General features: G+C 45.0%; 1 protein-coding gene across 1 annotated transcript in view; it reads left to right on the top strand.

Annotated features, from left to right (window-relative positions):
• Window positions 1–22,176, top strand: part of paf1 (PAF1 homolog, Paf1/RNA polymerase II complex component) — a 60,531-nt gene extending 38,355 nt beyond the window's left edge. The window contains exons 9-14 of the mRNA XM_063061257.1: window positions 3,665–3,768; window positions 5,233–5,349; window positions 6,003–6,131; window positions 8,236–8,347; window positions 13,157–13,238; window positions 21,362–22,176. Of these exons, the coding sequence (XP_062917327.1) occupies window positions 3,665–3,768; window positions 5,233–5,349; window positions 6,003–6,131; window positions 8,236–8,347; window positions 13,157–13,238; window positions 21,362–21,768 (951 nt within the window). The 3' untranslated portion in view covers window positions 21,769–22,176. The remainder of the gene's footprint in view (window positions 1–3,664; window positions 3,769–5,232; window positions 5,350–6,002; window positions 6,132–8,235; window positions 8,348–13,156; window positions 13,239–21,361) is intronic.
• Window positions 22,177–23,934: the final 1,758 nt, after the last annotated feature.

Raw genomic sequence — 23,934 nt, 5'->3', positions numbered from 1 at the left:
CTAGCTAATAATATAAAAGAGGATACCAACATTTTTTTTCAAATATATAAAGAGTAAAAGAGAGGCGAGAGTGGATATCAGATTGCTTGAAAATTCTGCTGGAGAGGTAGTAATGGGGGGCAAAGAAATGGTGGACAAACTTAAATGTTTTGCATCAATCTTCACTGTGAAAGACAGTAGCAGTGTGCCAGAAATTCAAGAGCGTCAGGAGGCAGAAGTGAATGTTGCTGCTATTACTAGGGAGCAGGTGCTTGGGAAGATGAAAGGTCTGGAGGTAGATAGAAACATAGAAAATAGGTGCAGGAGTAGGCCATTCGGCCCTTCGAGCCTGCACCGCCATTCAGTACGATCATGGCTGATCATCCAACTCAGAACCCTGTACCAGCCTTCCCTCCATACCCCCTGATCCCTTTAGCCCCAAGGGCCATATCTGAGTCACCTGGATCAGATGGACTACATCCTAGGGTTCTGAAAGAGGTACCTGAAGTTATTGTGGAGGCATTAGTAATCATCGTTCAAGAAACACTCAATTCTAAAATGGTTAGAAGGACTGGAAAGGTGTAAATGTCATTCAAAGTTCAAAGTACATTTATTCTATTATGTATACTATATACAACCTTGAGATTCATCTCCTTGCCGGCAGCCACAATACAAAGAAACCCAATAGAGCCCATCAAAAAAATCTAAGACCGTCAAGCACCCAGTGTGCAAAAACAAAAGCACAAATCGTGCAAACAATAAAAAGTAAACAAATAGCATTCAGAACTAAAGTTCACAAAAGTGAGTCCGTGGCCACAAAGCCGGTCATCATTGCAGCCTGTCCAGGATCCTGTTAGTTACAGGCCACACCCTCAGTTCATCACAGAGAGCTGAAGTGAGCTGAACACCGGCCCGTTCTTCACCTCTGGCCCCGACACCCTGATCTTTTCAATCTGTCCCTGCATGTAAACTAGCCAAACCTCGACTTGCTCATTGCTCTCGGACCAGGGCCCTGCTGCTTAGATATGTTTTTGAGCCTGGGCCCCACTGCCTCGATTTGGCATATACCCAACCTTTCTATTCTGTCCTAGTGCTTAAATCGGTCATACATCAGCTCACTCTTCACTCTAGCACCTGGGCTCCACCACCTCGCCTTGCCTCACCTTGGATCCACCACTTCAAATCAGCTCGAGTCCGCTACAGCGTGCACCTTTCAGTCTTCAGTTCGCACTGCAAACATGCCTGGTCATAGAAGCGGTTCAAAATCTAAAAGGGAAGTTACAGGCTTTTGATAGCGGTGATTATTTTCCAGAAAAACTGTGACTATTGAAGTAGTTAGTAGTTTTGTTTTCTGTCAGTAAGTCATTAAGTTTTCAACAGTGCCATCTTAAAATAGAAGAACTCCACTCTTTAAGAAGGGAGGGAGGCAGAAGAAAGGAAATTTTAGGCCACTTAACCTGACTTTAGTGGTTGGAATCCGGTATTAAGGATGAGCTTTTGGGGTACTTGGAGAACATGATACAATAGGTCCATTAGCCTGGTTTCCTTAAAGGTTTTCTTAGAGACGTTTCTCCACCCCGCCACCCCACCCTGTCTGTATCCCTCATGATTTTATGTACCTCTATCAAATCTTCCCTCTTTCTACTACACTTCAGGGAAAAAAATAGTTCTATCCTATTCAGTCTTTCCCTATGCCGTCATATGAAGTTTGCGGATTATCTCCATTTGGGATTCCCCTGTGTACTTAGGTTTCCTCCCACATCTTAAAGATGCATGGGTTGATTGATTAATGTACAGTAAGTAGCTCCTAGTATGTAGGTAATTGATTTAACCTACACATAAAATGCTGGAGGAACTCAGCAGGTCAGGCAGCATCTATGGAATTGGACAAACAGTTGACGTTTTGGCCTGAGCCCCTTCTTCAGCTCTCAAACCGTCGCCTGTTTACTCATTTCCATAGTTGCTGCCTGTCCTGCTGAGTTCCTCCAGCATTTTGTGTGTGTGGCTTTGGGTTTCCAGCATCTGCATATTGTCTCCTGAATTGGTTTAACCTGTTGGGAACGAGGAGAATAAAATGAAATTAATGTAGGACAGGTGTAAATGGGTGTTTGAAGTTCGGCTGGTCTTAGTAGGCTGGAGATATTTCCCATGCATTTTCATCACTTTGCGATTACCTGGATGGCAGGGTGGAGAAACTTCCCTACCAAAGGAGGTGTAAGGCACTCCTTCCCTCCGCTAGCCTGCAGGTCACCCTTGGGCAAGGTGTAGCACCTGCTTAGCCCCCCACTGACCAGGGTCACTTGAAGCCATGGGAGCAGGTGGTGGATGGTCATATGAGCAGCTGGTGCATATCACAAGGGTTATGCCAGTGGTCCCCAACCACTGGGCCGCAAAGCACATGCTACCGGGCCGCGATGAAACGATATGATTTGGCGATATGAAACGATGTGAGTCAGCTGCACCTTTCCTCATTCCCTGTCACGCACTGTTGAACTTGAAATAACCTACCAAATCATACCAAATAATACATAAAACCTAAAATAACACTAACATATAGTAAAAGCAAGAATGATATGATAAATACACACGGACATCCCACCTCTCCCGGAAGTTCCGGGAGTCTCCTGCATATTAATAGTGGCTCCCTGATGGCCGCAAATTATATACAATATCACGGAAATCAATTTGTGTGTGTGTGTGTGTGTGTGTGTGTGTGTGTGTGTGAGAGAGAGAGAAAAAAGAAAATATAAAACGTACGTCACCCCAGACTACCCTAAAGTGTACCCCTGCCTAATAGAGGTCAAAAATAATGACAGTGTTGCTCGCTGCACTGTTTGCAACAGTGACTTTTCCATTGCCCATGGTGGGTTAAGACTGTAAAAGACATGTTGAGGTGAGTTTAGCAGGTGTCATTCGTTCATTAGCATAGCTAACGTTATTTAAACTAGCTGGCTAGCTGCTAAGGAGCTACTCTATTGCAGACATCGCACCTGTCCCAGAAGTTCTGGGAGTCTCCCGCAAATTGATGGTGCTACCTCCCTGAAATGAGTTTTTGCAGGGTGTGATGTCTGTACACAGCCTATATAAAGTAGAAATAATGTATGTACAGTGTAGTTTCACTTAACAGAATCCGGAAGATTAAGCCAAAACCCATTTGTAGGAAAAAATCGGCAGTACATGTGTGCGCACACAGGTGCCCGCACAAGGCTTCATGGTCATGGTAGTCTTTCTCGGGGTAAACACAAATGTCCCGTATTTGACTGCTACTTTTGTCCCTTATTTGGGAGTGAGAAAGTTGGCAATCCTACTTGAACATCCGGCCCCCCGCCTCTGCCGGTCCACAAGAATATTGTCAATATTAAACCAGTCCGTGGTCAAAAAAGGAGGTTGGGGACCCCTGGGTTATGCGACCACTGACACCAGGCAGATGATCTCTGAAGAGTATTGATAATGGCTGGGGTCGCCCATCTTGTAAAGACGCTGCCCAAAAGTCGGTAATGGCAAAAATGTCAAAAAAATTTGCCAAGAACAATCATGGTAAACACCATGATTGCCTACATCATACTACACGGCACAAAAATGAATGAATGTGATGCGGTTACAGATATGCATTGCCGGAATCCTTGCTTTATTTCAGATTATTAGGAATGATTCCAAAACTCAGTTAACCTTCTCCTTTCCGTAGATGTGGATCAACCCATGCGCGCAGGTCATATTCGACTCTGACCCAGCACCCAAAGACGTCACTGGTTCAGGGGCTGTGGAGATGATGTCTCAAGCTATGATCAGGTGAGGCAAGCTGCTGGTGCGATGAAGATGTCGGAAGCTTCTGGGGTTAATGACTGCAGATCACCCAAATTCCAGAATTCTCAGTTTATTACAACAAAACTGACAAATAATTTGTCAGGCAAATGATACAATTGCATTAGTTCTCAATGGGGCTACTGCACAGGAAGATGAAAGACTGGAGATGCTAGAATCTGCAACAAGAAAACACAAGGGATCTAAGTTATTTAGCATTTGTGGTGGCGAGAGGTGCAAGATGATGTGTCTGGTTGAGGCCCTGTATCAGGATTCATAGCTCTAGTAGTATTAAACAAATACTGAGGCAAGACAAGTGCGGGTGTGGGTTAGAGGAAGGGAGAACTGGAGAGAACTCTAATAGCGTGGAAGGCATGAGGAGTTAAGTGCCGACGGGGTGCTGGTGCACGGCAGCAGGGGGTGAAAACAGGACCAGTCCAAAAACTAAAGATGAGGTGCAAATGCTCACAGAAGGATTACCAGGATTAGAAACCGGAGCAGAGGTTTTGAATCAAAATCAGAATCGGATTTAATATCACCGGCACGTGTCACAAAACTTGTCAACTTTGCAGCGGCAGTATAATGAAATACAGGATAAATAAAAACAACTGAGTGACATTCAGCTCTGCTTTTTGCAGGACTGCTAGCCAGTGGTGAAAGTTGCAAGTGAGAGTGACAAGCACAACACACTACACTACCACACTTGACACATTACAACAACCATTTTGACACCAATGCACTGAAATACATGATAAATAAATATAGAGAAAAACAACTGAGTGACATTAAGTGTGAGGTAGTGTTTATGGGTTCAATGCCCATTCAGAAATCAGATGGCAGAGGGGAAGAAGCTGTTCCTGAATCACTGAGTGTGTGCCTTCAGGCTTCTGTGCCTCCCCTTCCCGACAGTAACAGTGTGAAGATGGCCTGTCCTGGGTGGTGGGGATACCTAATGATGGACACCACCTTCTCGGGGCACCACGCCTTGAAGGTGTCTCAGATACTGCAGAGGCTGGATTTTACAAGTTCCTGCAACTTATTTCAATCTTGTGCGGTAGCCCCTACCATACCGGACGATGATGCAGCTAGTCGGAATGCTCTCCACGGTACATTTATAGAAGCTTTAGTTGACAAGCCAAATCTCCTCAAGCTCCAAATGAAATATAGCCGCAGTCTTGCCTCCTTTATAGCTGCATCGGTATGTTGCAGCCAGGTTAGGTTCTCAGAGACATTGACACTCAGGAACTTGAAATTGCTCATTCTGATCCCCTTTTGAGGACTGGTGTGTGTTCCCTTGTCTCACCCTTCTTGAAGTCCACGATCAGTTCTTTGGTCTTACTGACGTTGAGTGCACGGTTGTTGAACGCAATTAAACTGTTAAACACTTTGATGTCAAGTCTTGGAAGTCCAGGATGGGGATCCATTCAAAACTGACCATTTCTTTCCACTTAGAGGCATGATGGATGAGGAAGGAAACCAGTTTGTTGCTTACTTCCTACCCAGTGAAGAAACCACAAGGAAACGGAAGCGAGACAGCGAGGAGTGTATTGACTACATGCCTGACGATATGTAAGTTCGCATTTAGTTCACCACGCCAGAATTTGGAGTAAAGCTTCATATCTGACTGTGCAATAAATTCTGAAAATGAACACTGCGGGAGAGATGGGGCTAACTATATCAGAAGGCTTTAGCACGTCTGTTTAAAGTGCTCCCAGCATGGTCCATCACTGAGTAGATAGAGAGTAATGTTCCATTCACATTGTTCCAGCCATCCTGCCCAAGTAGGCCACAAGTAGCGCAGGGGTCAGCACAACGCTTTAGAATACAGGCGACCTGGGTTTAATTCCTTCCACTGCCTGTAAGGAGTGCGTATGTTCTCCACATGAAGCTTGGGTTTCCTCCAGGTGCTCCGATTTCTTCCCAGAGTCCAAAGGCATATCAGTTGGTAGGTTAATTGGTCATTGTAAAATGTCTTGTGATTAGTCTAGGATTGAATCGGGGATTACTGGGCAGTATGGCTTGAAGGGTTGGAAGGGCCTATTCCGCAGTATACCTAATCAATCAATCAGTAATTTATTGGTAAAGTAATGGGCATGGTTTCTAAATTTAAGTGTGTCTCTGTACAAGTATTTGGATACTGAATATGAGACGGTGCTGAATCCCACTCAGTATATGTGCTAACCCAGTTTTATGTCCAAGGTCCAACGAATTTCTTTTTTCAGATATGAATACAAAATATCTCGAGAATATAATTGGAACGTGAAGAACAAAGCCAGCAAAGGATATGAGGAAAACTATTTTTTCATTTTCCGTGATGGAGATGGCGTCTACTACAATGAGCTGGAGACCAGGTGGGCACAGTGTTAGCTGATAGAGGGTAGTAGTTGGGAGCTCCTTAGAGTTTAATTAATTTACCTCATGCCTTCTTTTCACCTGTACCTCCTCAAAACCCCCAAATAGTAACTGGTTCACTCATTTCTCAAGCAGATTTAAATTATGGAGATTCTTGTCTCTGGCAATTTTATCCTGTGTCCTAAATTATTCTGCTGCTCTGACAGCCAATTACTTCATCTCCACAAACATTATTTCGTCCCAATATGTAGAATGAGGCCTGCATCGGTCAGGGTCGATCATGGATGTTGAGCCCTAGCTGTCCTAGCCTGGGCAGTACAATATGGAGAGCAAGCTGTTGCCCATGTAGCAACGCACCCCCCAGCCCGCATCTGAACGGCAGAGAATGATACAGTTTGGCACCAGCAATGTCGTAGGAGTTGCCAGCCAGTGTTGAACTCAATATAGGACTGCCTTGGGTACTCCAACTCCAGATTTTTCCCTCAGCATATACTTCCAAGGCTTTCCACGTGAGTGGGTATAGCCGCAGCAGAGGTTTGAGATCACAGTTCTTCTTCTAGATGAGCTGCCAAACCTCATCTGCCTGAAGTGATTGGCTTTAAGGCACCATTAACGTGTCTTTGCCCCTTCTCCTGTCAGTAGAAATGGTTCCGCCGGGCTAGGTAGCCACACATGAAAGCCAGGAGCTGGGCTTGGTTGTCAGAGGCTACTTGAGGCACACGTCTATAACAACTGTAAGGAGCCACAGTATACAGAAGGCTACTGGAAAAAGGCCAGCGATATTGTAAATGATCTCACCCTCTCTGCTCAAGGACTGTTTGTCCCACTTTCATTGGGGTGGTGGCTTTGTAGCATCCACGCCAGGACCACCAGACTCAAAAACAGTTACTTTCAGCATGCAGTAAGGCTGATCAACACGTCCACCCACTAACCCACCTTACCACACCCACAACCACCAATACTTTTATCATTTCCTGTCAGTCACCTTGTGAAAAGAAACTCCAGTACCTAGAATCACTTTATGTACATACATCAATCTCTATGTACATAAGATATCAAGTATTTATATTTAATGTATATTTTTTTTATTATTTTCTGCTGCATCAGATCTGAAATAACAATTACTTTATTCTCCTTTACATTATGTACTGGAAATGATGTTAAAAAATCTTGAATCTTGAACTGCAGCCCTTCTAATATTACTGGCTGTAAAGTATTCACCTTAAGTACTGCTATCCACTCTTCTATTTAATTCTTACCCCATGGCGTTTGCTAAATGATCTACCTCTTTTTATGTCACAGAGTCACAGAAACGTACAGCACAAAAACAGGTCCTTTGGCCCATCTAGTCCATACTGAGCCATTTGAGCTGCCTACTCCCATTGACCTGCACTGGGACCATAGCCTTCCTTACCCCAATCATCCATGTCCCTACCCAAACTTCTCTTAAACGGTGAAATCAAGCTCACATGCACCTCTTGTGCTGGTGGCTTGTTCCATACTCTCACAACCCCCTGAGTGAAGAAGTTTCCCCTCATGTTCCCCTTAAACTTTTCACCTTTCACCCTTAACCCATGACCTCCTGTTGTAGTCCCACCCAACCTCAGTGGAAAAAGCCTGCTTGCATTTACCCTAGCTATACCCCTCATAATTTTGTATACCTCTATCAAATCTCCTTTCAATCTTCTACATTCCAAGGAATTAAGTCCTAACCTAATCTTTCCACATACCTCAGATCCTCCAGACCCAGAAACATCTTTGTAAATGTTCTCTGTACTCTTTCAACCTTATTTACATCTTTCCTGTAGGCAGGTGACCAAAACTGCACACAATACTCCAAATTAGGCCTCACCAACGTTTTACACAACATCTCATCTTCCGTACTTTGATTTATGAAGGCCAATGTGCCAAAAACTCTGTGTGATTCCACTCTCAAACCTGTCCCACAGTTGGCTGCAGATCTTCGCTTCCATCATCCATTGTTGCCATCTGCTCCTCACTGAAGCCGCAGAGTGTGGTTTTCTGTGTTAAAAGGCATTGTTTATGTAAGTTACCTGATAGCTGCAGCTTCCAGATAACTGACTGCGTCGTCCATCTTCACAGAGTACGTTTGAGCAAGCGCCGTGCAAAGGGTGGTCATGGCGTTCAGTCCAACACCAACGCAGTGCTTGTGGTGAAGCACAGAGAAATGAACGAGAAAGAATTGGAGGCACAGGTAGGTGAAGCTGCTCTTAATTCACCGACTGAGTTACCAAGCAGTTCAACATTTCTACATCAAACATATTGCATATTTCTAAACCTTAAGAAACAGGAGCAGAATTAGGGCATCTGGCCCATCAAGTCTGCTCCACCATTTCATCACATCTGATCCAATTTTCCTCGCAGGTCCAATCTCCTGCCTTCTCATCGTATCCCTTCATGCCCTGACCAATCAAGAATCCACAACCTCTGACTTAAATATACATAAAGACTCCCCCATCATGGGAAACAACTTTGCCACATCCACTCTGTCCATGCCTTTCAACATTCGAAATGTTTCTATGAGGTCTCCCCTCATTCTTCTAAACTCCAAGGAATGCAGTCCAAGAGCGGACAAACGTTCCTCATATGTTAACCCTCTCATTCCCGGAATCATTCTAGTGAATCTTCTTTGTACCCTTTCCAACGTCAGCACATCCTTTCTTAAATAAGGAGACCAAAACTGCCCACAGTACTCCAAGTGGGGTCTCACCAGGGCCTTATAGAGCCTCATTTGCCTTCCTTACTACAGACTCAACCTGCAAATTAACTTTTGGGGACTCCTGCACAAGGACTCTCGAGTCCCTTTGCACCTCAGTTTTTTGTATTTTCACACACACACAGAGACACACGTATATATTCATATATGTGTGTGTGTATATGTATACATATATGCTTGTGTATATGTGTGTGTGTAAATATATATATATATATACACACACATATATATACATATATGAAATTACATGTAGATTACCATGCTTTCCCACATTATTTTTGAGTCAGAGAGAGGCAGAGCACCTCGGCAGGCCCTTCAGCCTATCAAGTCCATGCTGGCCACTGTCGTGTACCACTCAGCTGGGGTCTTTCTTATATAGTAACAGACAACAATAAACTCTGACTGGATCAAACGATAGGCACATTTAATACCTGCAAGGGAATGTCTACCTCCATACTTTTAAGTCGTTGGCAGGTAGCTTCAATCATACAGCTCAAAATAAATCATTTTTGTATGTTTATTGAGTCCAGTAATTCGTCAACTTCATGCCTTTGAGGCCATTCCATCTCTTAATTGATTTCCTTTCTTATCTGCACCCGTCTTCCATCTGTCTTGAATTCGTCTATTTGTCTTTTGAGACTTCTCCCTTCCACCTTCCCCCACAACAGCTATGTCGTGGCTCTTCAGGCTCTGTTGTCAAATTACTCCCTAAACACACCCTCTTCTTGCAAGCCTTCCAAACCAGCAAAGCTCTCTGGAACACGTAGATTCCATTTTGTCACAGCATGGTTTACAGAAGTTGTAAGTTCATAATGACCTCAGGGTTGCAGATGTATTTCCATACAATCAGCCACCATTTACACTAATCCTATTTATTCCAGACTTTTAAGCAGCTTTCGCTTTATTATTACTGACATATAGGGTGCCCAAGACTTTTGCACAGCACTGTAGTAATTTTATGTATTGCACTGTATTGATGCTGCAAAAAAAATACTAATAACCTATATGAGTGATGATAAACCTGATTCTGATCTGGGTCTCTATTCTGGACTGCGAGTGGGAAGAGGACAGGGAGGAAAGAATCATGGTTGGGAGAAGGGAAAGGAAGAGGGGAGGGAGCGGGAAGCACCAGAGAGACATTCTGTAATGATCAATTAACCAATTCTCTCACCCATGCCAACTTCCACCCCAGCACTCCTTCTCTGCCACCTGTCCCACACCCCTACGGGGTGCTTCACCCTTGCCGTTCCCAACATCTTTTGCTCCCACCAAAGTGTAAACTCTCTGCTCCACATTGACAAACACAGTACTGTGCAAAAGTCTTAGGCACCCTGTAGCAAATATATATGTACGTGCCTAAGACTTTTGCAGTTCTTTATCATAAAATTTGCTATTTTATGGAAGTAATACAGTGCAACCACAAAAAGTTACTATACAATACAATTTTTAAAAATTCTAGATACTACGAAAGAATAGCGAGGTAGTGTTCATGGACTGTTCAAAAATCTGATGGCAGAGGGGTATAAGATAAGAATCTAAAAATTTGAGTGTGGATCTTCAGGCTCCTGTAATTTCTCCCTAATGGGAGTAATGAGAAAAGGGCAAGTCCTGACATTGAAGATCCTGAATGATGGATGCCACCTTCTTGAGGCACTGCCTTTTAAATTTATTGTCGATGATCAAGAGGCTTTGTCCGTGATGGAACTGACTGAGTCTACAACTGTGTATTGGAATCCTCCATATCAAGTGGTGATGTAATCAGTCTCAGCGTCCTCTTACCAGCTCTACCCAGATTCTACTGCTTGACGACACATTAGGGGCAAGTCTCAGTGGCCAATTAACCAACCAACTTGCACACACCTGCCTACCACTTCCCCCTGGGTCCCCCCCTCCTATGGTCCACTCTCCTCTCCTACCAGATTTCTTCCTCTCCAGCCCTTTATCTTTCCCACCCAGCTGGCTTCATGTAACACCTTCCAGCTTGTCCTCCGTCCCCTCCCCCTGCCTTTTTAATCTGACATCTTCCCCCTTCCTTCTCAGTCCTGAAGAAGGGACTCTGCCTGGAACTGTTTATTCACTTCCATAGCTGCTGCCTGACCTGCTGAGTTTTCCCACTATTTTGCGTGTGTTGCTTTGATTTCCATCATCTACAGACTTTCTGATGTTTAGAACCTGCAAGTTTTGTTTGGGATTGAAACATAGAACATAGAACAAAGAAAACCTGCAGCACAATGCAGACCTTTTGGCCCACAATGTTGTGCTGAACATATACTTACTTTAGATGTTCCTGTATCTGTTATTATCTAAATAGCACCAGTTTTCCAACCACTAAAGTGGATAACTTCAACTTTATCCACATTAGAATACATCTTTTAATTATCTGCCCACTCTGTTTGTCTTCACAAAGGATAAGGATGATGCAGATTTATGGTTAAAGAGGAAATTTTAAAAATTGGGTAGGATAAATAGTAAAAGTATATTGTGGTTTATTGTCAATCTCCTTTGTAATATATCAACCTGGTAAACCTTCTCTGCATTCCTTTCATTGCAAATATATCCTTGTTTAGCTCGGGATTTCGGACAGTATTCCAGGTGCATTATCACTTGGACCTTGCAGTATTTCTGCGATTCAAGCGATCTTATTCCTTTTCCCATTTCAATCAAAGGCCTCTCTGTTACACACTTCTAAACCTTGATATTTGCCTTTCGTACTGTGTTGCTACAAAGATGAATTCCCCATCTATCTGCTATCAGTATCTGTTATCTGCTATAATTCAGTAAATGGTGGAAAGCCCAGCAGAATCCACGAGTAAGCTCTAAAAATTGCATCAACCATCCGATAAATTGGGTAAAAAAAAAGTTGGGATTCTTAACCTTTTATATTCTATTGACTCCTTTGGCAGTCTAGTGAAGCCTATTAACCCCTTCTCAGAATACTGTATTTAAATATATAAAACAAAATACACAGGATTACAACATTTACCAATTATATTGAAATATTGTTATCAAAATATGTTAAAAAATCATTTCCTTCTACATACTGATCAACATGGAATTGTAGATGGGCAGTAATGGAAAGCAAAGTAGATATCTGGGTGACAAATGTGAGAACACGCAACCTCACTGTTTGGTGACTGAATGACTACTAGGCGCAGGGCTGCCCAATAGTTGGTTGACTCATTATAGAGCATAATGGCCAAGTGTGTGTAAGAATTACCACAATTGGCACTCTTTGGAGTAGTGCAGTTGTCTATTACTGAAAATGCTCCTCTGTTCAGCCAAGGTGGCAGACAGAGGGTGAGAAACTTTGTCCAGGATTACCAGGATTTTCCGGAGGGCCCTTTCGTTCTTCCACAGACTCCAGTATGTCCAGTTTGACTCCTATAACAGAGCCAGCCTTTCTAAGTTCGATCTAGCGGGGTGTCCAATAAGTACAATCATTTCCAAGTAGTGACGAGCGTAAGATGTTTGTACAACTGTAATGTGATATGATAATATCTGTGATTTCTCTTCAAGTACATTTATTATCAAATAATGTATAAATAATACAACATTGAGATTTGCTTGTTTGCTCACGTAACTCTACCAGTTTGATGTGGCCCATGCCTTCATTAACCAGGTCCAACATTTGCCTTTATTAGAATCTTCCTCCTCCTTACACAAATTTTATGGTTTATGGTTATGGATATGCTAAGATGATGGTGTTATGACTTATGTTTGGTGTGGGGGATGATGGATTGCAAGGAACGAGTGGTCAGATGTGGGGATGTCCAGAAAGGGCTTGCAGGGATGTGGGGGTCAACATTAGGATGTAATTATGTGGGCAGTGGAAAAATTAACCCTCTCCTTTGATCTCACAACATAAAATTCAGTGCCACCTGACCGTGAATAGGCGACAAAGTCACAGGTACTGCTAATACTACTGTGGTTTGTTGCCTTCATTCATCATTGAAGGAAACGCTGAATTTCAGTTGGAGGTTAGCAAACATAAAGAAATAAATTTTGTCCCATCCACGTTCATGTACCCCATGGAGCCTTATCCACGGATCCCGGGTTAAGAAACCCTGGTTTAAAATGTCAACAATCGAAGGGCAAGATATTTCCAAATCAGGATAGTGTGCAGTTTACAGGGGAACCTCAAGGTTGTGAGCACCTTTACGTACGTTGAATTCCGATCCTAGCTGCTGTAATAGTCAGGGTACAAGTGAAAAGGTAAAGGGCTGTGAGGAATCCTCGTAACTCAGAATCCGAGAAATATTGGCCTGAATATTTTTTTTTACTCTACAGGAAGCCAGGCGCGCTCAGCTGGAGAATCATGAGCCTGAGGACGAGGAAGAACTGGAACCAGGCAAAGACATCGTGGGATCAGGTAAAGTTTTTTTTGGCCAGATGGACTCACTTTAAATTACTTAGTTCAGTTGCAGTGACATGGTACAGATCTCTCACTCATTACAATAAGAGTCCTACGTCTGTCCCTCCTGGTCTCCTCGGTCCCTCATTGTCAGGAATCATTTTGGTATTTCATGTTTCTGTTAGTTGCATGGTGCATCTTTAAATGTTGTTTGAAAGTACCGATTGATATTGACTACCCTGGTTAAACTAGTGAAGACACTACCTCTACGCATTGGAACTCTCTCTGACCGTTCAAGATTCAAAGGTACAAAAAACTTTATTGTCATTCTAACCGTACATCAGCTCTGCAGGGCAGAATGAGACAGCATTTCCCAGCAGCAGTGCAATCATAACATAACAAACACAACACTAAATAATAAACATAACAATAAATAGTAAAACACAACAGCCACATGTCAATTAAAATCAGTTATAATTGTCCAGTGCAAGTTAAAAGTGTCCAAAGCAGAGTCAGGTAGAGCAGCTATTTAGCAGTCTGACTGCCTGTGGGAGGAAGCTGTTTAGTAGCCTTGTGGTTTTAGTTTTGATGCTCCTGTAACGTTTGCCTGATGGCAGAAGGACAAACAGTGCATGAAGAGGGTGTGAGGGGTCTTTAATGATGTACCGTGTCTTCTGGAGGCATCGACTCTGAAAGAGGTCTTGGACAGAAGGTAGGGAGACCCCAATAACCTTCCCTGCTCCCCTAACCACCCTCTGCAAGGCTTTTTTGTCGACAGCACTGCAGCTGGAGTACCAGGTTGTGATGCTAAAGGTCAGCACACTCTCAACCTCGCCTCTGTAGAATGTAGTTAAGATGTTAGTGGGGAGTGATGGCCCGTTTCACAATCCCAGTGGTGTTCCTGGACCAGGTGAGATTGTCCGAGATCTGCACCCCAAGGAACTTGATGTTTTCCGCTCTCTCCACTGTGGAGCCGCTGACGCTGAGGGGTGTGTGCTCAGGCTGAGACCATCTGAAGTCGACATTAACAATGCTGTACTAACATTTGGTCTGCCTTCTGCTTGCACTGCTGATGTGGACTGCTGCTGGAGTAGAGTCATACAGCAAGGAAATGGGGCCCTTCTGCCTATCGACTGTGTGGCCCAGTGTGTTAGTCCCATTTGTCTGTGTTTGGCCCATCGCCCTCTGAAGCTCTCCTATCTACTTACATATAAGACCATAAGATAAAGGACTGGTCCATTTGGCCCATTGAGTCTGCTCCGCCATTTCATTATGGCTGATCCAGTTTTCCACTCAGCCCCAGTCTCCTGCCTTCTCACCATATCCCTTCATGCCCTGACCGATCAAGAAGCTATCAACCTCTCTTTAAATATACATAAAAACTTGGCCTCCACAGCTGCCTGTGGTAAAGAATTCCACAAGTTCGCCACTCTCTGGCTAAAGAAATTCCTCCTCATCTCTATTCTAAGTGGACGCCCCTCTATTCTGAGGCTGTGTCATCTGGTCTTAGATTCTCCCACCATGGGAAACATCCTCTCTGCTGCCAGTCTATCAAGGCCTTTCACCATTCAATAGGTTTCAATGAGATCACACCTCATTCTTCTGAATTGCAGTCAATACGGGCCCAGCGCCACCAAATGCTCCTCATATGACAAGCCATTCCATCCCAGAATCATTCTTGTAAACCTCCTTTGAACCCTCTCCAGTTTCAGCACATCCTTTCTAAGGTAATGGCCTCAAACCTGCTCACAATACGCCCAAGTGAGGCTTCACCAGTGCTTTATCAAGTCTCAGCATTACATCCTTGCTTTTGTATCCTAGTCCTTTTGAAATGAATGCTAACGTTGCATTTGCCTTCCTCACCACAGACTCAACCTTCAAATTAACCTTTTGGGAATCCTGCACAAGGACTGTCAAGTCCCTTTGCTCCTCTGTTTTTGTATTTTTTTTCTCCATTTAGAAAATAGTCAACACTTTCATTTCTTCTGCCGAAGTGCATGACCACATACTCCCGACACTGTATTCCATCTGCCATTTGTTTGCCCATTCTCTGAATCTGTCTTAAGTCTTTCTGTAGCCTTTCTACTTCAAAGCTACCTGCCCCTCCACCTATTTTCATATCACCTGCAAACTTTGCAACAAAGCCATCCATTCCATCACCCAAAACATTGACATATAACGTAAAGAGGATCGGTCCCAACACAGATGCTGGGGGACTGCTTCGTCGAGCACCTCCGCTCTGTCCGCCACAACAGACTGGATCTCCCCGTTCCCATCCACTTCAACTCTGCTTCCCGTTCCCATTCGGATATGTCCATACATGGCGTCTTCTACTGCCATGATGAGGCTAAACTCAGGTTGGAGGAGCAACACCTCATATACCGTCTGGGTAGTCTCCAGCCCCTTGGAATGAACATAGAATTCTCCAACTTCCGGTAATTCCTTCCCCATCCCTATTTCACTCTGCCTCCTCCCCCAGCTGCCTATCCCTTCCCTCATGGTTCCACCTCCTTCTACTACCCATTGTGTTTTCCCCTATTCCTTCTTCACCTTTCCTGCCTATCCCCTCCCTGCCTCCCTTCCCCCACCCCTTTATCTTTCCCCTTACTGGTTTTTCACCTGGAACCTACCAGCCTTCTCCTTCCCACCCTCCCCCCACCTTCTTTATAGGGCCTCTGCCCCTTGCCCCTACAGTCCTGACGAATGGTTCCGGCCCGAAACGTTGACCGATCTTTTCCACAGATGCTGCCCGACCTGCTGAGTTCCTCCAGCGTGTTGTGAGTGTTGCTTTGACCCCAGCATCTGCAGTTTATTTTGTGTTTACGATGCTGGTGGAACACCACTGGTCACCTGCAGCCAACCAGGGAAGGCTCCCTTCATTCCCACTCTTTGCCTTCTGTCAATCAGCCACTGCTTTATCCATGCTAGAATCTTTCCTGTATTACCACGGGCTCGTTGCTTGTGTGGCAACTTGTCAAAGGCCTTCTGAAAATCCAAGTACATAACATCAACCGATTTTCCTTTGTTTATCCTGATTGTTATTTCTTCAAGTAATTCCAATAGATTTGTCAGGCAAGATTTTTCCTTGAAGAAACCATGCTGACTACAGCCTTTTTTATCATGTGCCTCCAAGTATCCCGAGACCTCAAACTTATTAATTGACTCCAATATCTTCCCAATCACTGAGGTCAGACTAACTGGCTGATAGTTTCCTTTCTTCTCCTTCTGTCCCTTCTTGTATAGTGCAGTGACATTCGTAATTTTTCAGTCTTCCGGAACCATTCCAGAATCCAGTGATTTTTGAGAGATCATTGTTAATATCTCCACGATCACTTCAGCCATCTCTTTCAGAATCCTGGACTGTACACCATCTGTTCCAGGTGACTTATCTACCTTAGAATTTTCAGTGTCCCGAGAACCTTCTCTCTAGTGATGGTAACTTCACACACCTCATGACCCCTGGAACTTCCACCATGCTGCTTGTGTCTTCCACAGTGAAGACTGGTGCAAAATACTTATTCAATTTGTCCGCCATTTTGTTGTCTCCCCCCCCCTACCACCATTAGCACCTCACCAGCATCATTTTCCAGCAGTCTAATATCCACTCTCACCTCTCTTTTATACTATATATCTAAAGAAGCTTTTTGTATCCTCTTTAATATTATTGGCTAGCTTACTTTTATATTCAATCTTTCCCTTAGTGACTTTTTAGTTGCCTTCTGTTGGGATTTAAAAGCTTCGCAATCCGCTAACTCCCCGCTGATTTTTGCTCTATTGTATGCCCTCTGTTTGGCTTTGACGTTGGCTTTGACTTCCCTTGTTAACCATTTTTGTGTCATCTTGCCTTCAGAATACTTTCAGAAATTGCTTCCAGAAATCCCAGCCATTGATGCCCTCCCGTCATCCCTGCCAGTGTTCTTTTCCAATCAATTTTGGTCAGCTCCTACCTCATGCCTATAATTCCCTTTACTCCACTGTAATATTAATACATCTGACTTCAGCTTCTCCTTCTCGGATTTCAGGGTGAATTCGATCACTTTCCCCTAAGGGTTCTTTTACCTTAAGCTCTCTAATCAATTCTGGTTCATTGCACAACACCCAGTCCAGAATAGCTGATCCTCTAGTGGGCTCATCCACGAGTTGCTCTAAAATGCCCTCCCGTAGGCATTCTAGAAAATGTCCTTCCTGGAATCCTCCACCAACCTGATTTTCCCAATCACCATGTATATTGAAGTCCCCCACGACTATTGTAACATTGACCTTTTGGCATACATTTTCTATCCTGCATTGTAATTTGTAGGCCACTTCCTTACTACTGTTTGGGGGTCTGTATGCAACTCTCATCAACGCCTTTTTACCCGTGCAGTTTCTTAGCTCTATCCAGTGATTCAACACCTTCCAACCCTGTATCACCTCTTTCTAATATTTTGATTTCATTTTTTTTTACCAACAGAGCAACACCGCCCCCTCTGCTTTCCTTCCTGTCCTTTTGAACCAATGCGTATGCTTGGACATCAAGTTCCCTGCTATAATCTTCTTTCAGCCATGATTCAGTTATGCCTGCAACGTCATACTTGCCAATCTGCAACTGTGCTGCAAGTTCATCTACCTTTTTCCGTATACTGCACACATTTGAATATAACACCTTCAGTCCTGTATTCACCTGTTTTGATTTTGTCCACCTTTTACATTGTAACTCATCCTGTTGACTGCAACTTCGCCCTATCAACGGACTCTCCTCATTACACATTGCCTCCGTTTGTAAGCACCTCCAGCGTGTTGTGAGTGTTGCCTCTGTTTGTAAACCAGCTACTTCATCTTCAGCACCATCTGTCTTTTCAACAATACTTCTTCCATTGAAATATATGCAGCACAGAGCACTAGTCGCACCATACTCAACCTTTTGACTCCTACCTTTGAGGTCTTACCAACATCTGCCTTCACAACCTCTCCACTAACTGATCTGGCACTCTGGTTCCCATTCCCCTGCAATTCAAGTTTAAACCCCACTGTGCAACATTAACACATTTACCCCCTAGGATATTAGTTCCCCTCCAGTTCAGGTTCAAGTTGTCCCACCTTCCCTGGAAGAGAGCCCAATGATCCAAAAGTCTTATGTCCTCCCTCCTACACCAACTCCTCAGCCACATATCAAATCTTCCTAGTTCTGGCCTCACTCGCATGTGGCATGGGTGGCAAACCTGAGGTCAGTCATCCTACCCAAGTCATTGGTACCTACATGGACCACAACTTCTGGCTGTTCACCCTCCCACTTAAGAATGCTGAGTACTTGATCCAAAATATCTCTGACAACCAGGAGGCAACATACCATCCAGGAATCTTGTTCTTGCCCACAGAACCTCCTATCCCATTTCCCCTAACTAACGAATCCCCTATCACCATAGCATGCCTGTTCTCCCTCTTCCCTTCTGAGTCAGAGAGGCAGACTCAGTGCCAGAGACTCAACTTCTGTTAGGTCATCCCTCCCCCACATCTGACAGTGTCCAAAGTGATGTCTGTTGTTGAGGAAAATAGCCACAGGGGTACTCTGCATCGGCTCCTTAATCCCTTTCCCCTTCCTGACTGTCACCCAGTTTCCTGTGTCCTACACCTTGGATGTATCTGCCTCTCTATATATCCTATCTATCACTCCCTCAACCTGGCGAACAATCCGGAGTTCATCTAGATCCAGCTTCAATTCCTTAACGAGGGTTGTTAGAAGCTGCAACGGGATGCACTTAGGGACTCTGGAGGTCTCCCTGCCTTCCCGCATCCTGCAAGAGGAGCATTCAATCATCTCGCCTGGCATCTTTGTCCTAGTGGAGCAGATATAAAAAAGAGAAGGGGGAAAAGAAACTTAACCTAAAGGTTTTCTCTTCTTTGCCCACTTTGAAGCCTTTCTTTGCAGAAGCCTCGAAGAGCTAAAGCCTCAAGATCACCACTCAGACGACGGCCGCTGTACTTGCCCCTACCTTCCTTTAATTTGCTCTTGCTAATAGAATAGTACAGCACAGTACAGGCCCTTTGGCCCACAGTGTTGTTCCGACCCTCAAACCCTGCCTCCCATATAAGCCCCCACCTTAAATTCCTCCATATACCTGTCTAGTAGTCTCTTAAACTTCATTAGTGTATCTGCCTCCACCACTGACTCAGGTAGTGTGTTCCACGCACCAACCACTCTCTGAGTAAAAAACCTTCCTCTAATATCCCCCTTGAACTTCCCACCCCTTACCTTAAAGCCATGTCCTCTTGTATTGAGCAGTGGTGCCCTGGGGAAGAGGCGCTGGCTATCCACTCTATCTATTCCTCGTATTATCTTTCCAAATCAATCCCAAACGGCGAGTGGTCGCTGTTTATCGCTGTAGTGACTCGCTGCTGTCTCTTGTACTCAGGCAGTGGACCTGATTGAAGTCCTCTTCTCTCAAAACTTCTGCTGTCCAGATTGGCTGCTGGTTAAAGCTCTTTTTTTTCTCGCTGGCTTTCAAATGTTGTTACTGCGCCCGCTTCAGCCACTATGTCAAGCAGCACACCATCCTTTGTGTGAAGAAGCTGCCCCTGATATCCCTTATAAATCTCTAGCTTCTTTTAGTTTTTAGGACCCCCTCCCTGGGAAAAGGACGAGGTGCTTTCATTCTGTCTATGCCCTTCATGATCTTGTATAGCTCTCTCAATTCACCACACAATCTCAAATTCCAGGGAATAAGGTCCTGGTCTATGCAACCTCTCCTTATTACTCAAGCCCCCAAGTTCAGGAACCACACTGCTAAATCTTTTCTGCACTCTTTCTAGTTTAATAATATCTTCCGTAAACCAGGGTGACCAAAACTGTACACAGTAATCCAAGGGAGCCTCGCCAATGTCTTGATAAACTGTCCAGCTCCTGTATTCAGTTTTCCGACTGATGAAAGCCAAGCACCTTATTCACTTGTCTGTCTGCCTGTGACTCCGCTTTCAGTGGATGATCCACTTGCAATCCTAGCTAGGTCCCTCAGTTCCATAACATTCCTCACGGTTCTACCATTCACTGTACAAGCTTGAACTCTCAAAATGCAGTACCTTACATTTAACTGCATTGACAGCCATTTGCCCATCAAATCAAGTTTAATTATCGTACTACCATACATGGATACAGCCGACGGAAGGATCATTCCTCTGGGGCCAAGGTGCAAAACATACACAGCGCATTCAAAATAGCAAGGAAAGGAAAAAACATAGTCACACAAAAATCGATATATATAGTACAAGACTCTGAGCGACACTTCTCGCAAAATGGTGCAGTCCAGCCTGTCATTCCACCGATCGGACACTGGGGGGCAGCACATCCTGTCACTGTTGACATCATGGGACAAAGGATCTTCTTGGTCACTACTGCTCTCTATTCTGATTTATGAATGGATTATTGGTCCTCAGTGTGGGAAGGAATGGGGTAGGATTAGAGCCCACAAACATGAGAAAATCTGTAGATGCTGGAAATCCAGAACGGCACACAAACATAATGTAATCAGCAGGCCAGGCAGCCTCTATGGGAATGAATAATTGGTCAACATTTGGGGCCGAGATGTTCATCAGGACTGGAAAAGAAGAAATGGGAAGTCAGGGTAAGAAGGTGGGGGGAGCAGAGGAAGAAGTACAAAGTGATAGGTGATGGGTGAAACCGGCAGAAGGGGTGAAGTAAATAGCTGGGAAGTTCATTGGTAAAAGAGATAAGGGCTGGAGAACGGGGAGTCTGATTAGAGAGGGTAGAAGACCATGGAAGAAAGGGAAGGTGGAGGAACTCCAGAGGGAGATGATGGGCAGGTAAGGAGATAGGTGAGAGAAAGAAACGGGAATGGGGAGTTGGTGAAGGAAAAGAGGGGGTGCAGTTATTGGAAGTTTGAGAAATTGATGTTCATGCCATCAGGTTGGAGGCTACCCAAATGGAATATAAGGTGTTGCTCCTCCAACCTGAGTGTTGCCTCATCACGGCGGTAGAGGCTGCCGTGGGCTGACGTGCTGGAGTAGGAATGGGAAGTAGAATTGAAATGGTAGCCACTGGGAGATCCCACCATTTGAGGCCAGGTGGAGTGAAGGTGCTGGACAAAGAGGTCTCCCAGTCTCCCAGTCAGAGTCCCTTGCCTGACATGCCTGTTTCTTTCCGCTAGACGACGAAAAGGACAAAGAGAGTGGCAGCGAGAAGGCTGCCAGCGGGGATGAACGCGCGGCGAGTGAAAGCGAGCGGGAAGAAGAGGACAAAGCCAGCAGCCGGAGCGGGAGCCAAGGGGAGAGTGACAGCGGGGACGAGCGGCAGGCTCGCGAGGCCCGCGACAAGGAGGAGATCTTCGGCAGCGACGACGACAGCGACAACGAGGATCAGCCGGACGAGAGCGGCCGCGAGGGCAGCGGCAGCGACGACGAGCAGCAGAGCGAGGAGGAAGAGCGGCGGAGCAGGAGTGCGTCCAACAGCGGCAGCGAGCACTCGGATAATGACAGCCACCACCCCGCGCAGAGTGGCAGTGAGCAGGGCACAGAGTCGAGTGAGAATGAGGAAAGTGGCAGTGAGAGTGACTGAAGAGCTTGGCCCTCCCATGCCTGGCGGTAACATGTTCCAACGGACAGGGCCATGGTCTTATAAACTCACTGTGACTTTGGTGACCTCCCTTCCCCACCCTCCCCGCCCCACACCCCGCCTTTCCTGTTTCTTCATACATTCGGTGAGTAATGCATCGTGAGATACATCTTGATCCTTGAGCTGTTGACCCAGGTACGTCGAGGGATGGGAGACTAAACATCCAGCCAACAGCTGGGTGCTTGGGTTCATTTTTATAAGCATTTGTATAAAACTACATCTTTCTATAGTACGTTAACAGAGATTAAAAACCCATGTATTAAAGATGCTGTCAAGGTGAGAGTGGAGACTGTGTAAGATCATATGCGCAGTGGGAGACATTTGGGAGCATTGACCCAACACTGGACTCAAATGAAGCATTTTTTTTTGGTGAAAACCTCATCTTCGTACATTGCTTTTCTCAAATTTGTATGGGATGGAACGTTTTATCTTTCAAAAGGAAGGAAGTTTAGCTTTATTTGTGCACTTCGAAACATCCAGTGAAATGTGCCGTTTGCGACAAATCACATCACCGAGGATTGTGCCGGGCAAGTGTGAAACACTTCCAGTGCCAACATAGTGTGCTCACAACTCACTAACCGTATGTTCCTCTGGAATGTGAAAGGAAACAGGAGTCCCTCACGGAAACACAAGGAGAACGTACAGACTCCTTACAGGGTAAAGGCAGAAATTGAACCGTGAGTCTTGCAGCTGGCACTGTAAAGCATTGTGCTAACTGCTGTGCTGTTGTGCTTCTAAATATTTTAACAGAGCTGGGGTCTATGGATCCCTCAGTGAATGGTAGGGGTCCATGACATGATAAAGGTTGGGATCAACTGTTGTAGAGCTACAGCATGGTAACTAGCCCAACAAGCCCATTCTACATACCCATGTGACGAATTAATCTACTCACCTGTACATCTTTGCATTGTGGAAGGGAACTGGAGCCCCCAGAGGAAACGGGGAAAGGTAATAAACTCCTTCGAGGCGGCGGCAGAATCGAACCTGCGCTGGCGCTGCAATAGCTTTATGCTAACTGCCGTGCTGCCGTGACGACGTCACCCTTGTTGTGTCTTTACTGTGGGACAATGAATCTGTATATGGAGTGGGCTGCCAGGGAAGTGGTAGAGACGGGTACGATGACAGCACTTAAAAGACATGTGGACAGGTGCACAACTAGGAAGCATTCAGAACGTAAGTACATAAGAAATAGCAGCTGGAGTTGTCCATCTGGCCTGTTGAGCTGCTCTGCCATTCAGTAAGATCTAGGCTGATGTGGCTGTGGATTGAGTTTCACCTGCCTGCCTTTTCCTCATAACTCTTAAAGGGACTGGCAGCTGTTGGTGGACCTCAAAGGGCAGCTGAAGTTCCCCAACCATATCGCAGCCAGCACCCTGCGACCAGACATTGTCCTAGTGTCTGAGTCGACTAAGCAAGTGGTGCTGCTGGAGCTGACAGTCCCAAGGGAAGATAGCTTGGAAGAGGCCTTTGAAAGGAAGCTCTTCAAGTACGCAGGACTGGTCAGCAACTGTCAGCAGGCTGGATGGAGAGCGAGGGGTCTCCCAATGGAGGGTGGTTGTAGGGGATTCGTAGCCCGTTCCTTAGTTAGAGCCTTCAGCATTTTGGGCATCAAGGGAGAGAGGAAGAGGAGAGCCACCCGCAGTACCACCGATGCGGCAGAGAGGGCCTCAAGATGGCTGTGGCTCAAAAGAGGGGAGCCATGGAGTCATAAGTAGCTAGCCATCTGGACACAAGCTGGGGTCTGATCAGCCCCGGCTGGGTCACCTGGAGGAGGCTGTATGATGTTGAAAGACCCGAAACACCCGATGATTCCAGGAACATCACTGAAGATGTGTCCAGAAGCATCAGTAAATGTATGTACACAGCAGAATTCCCCTGCTAGGCACAAATCTATATTGCTATCTATCAATACTGTGCTATCTTGGGTTGTTTCCTTTGGAGCAGCAGATCTGATAGAGGTTTATAAAATTATGAGAGGCGTAGATAGAAGAGACAAAGAGTATCCAGGGTTGAAAATGCACAAAGGGTAACTTTCGGTCTCCATATTTAATGAAGGATTTATTTGCAGAGAAAGCTTACTAGGTTGATTCCTGGATTGAAGTGGTTGAC

The sequence above is a fragment of the Mobula hypostoma genome, chromosome 10 (assembly GCF_963921235.1).
Source record: "Mobula hypostoma chromosome 10, sMobHyp1.1, whole genome shotgun sequence".
Lineage (NCBI taxonomy): Eukaryota > Metazoa > Chordata > Chondrichthyes > Myliobatiformes > Myliobatidae > Mobula > Mobula hypostoma.
Note: the sequence above shows the minus strand (reverse complement) of the source record. Positions and strands in the feature narration are given on the sequence as shown.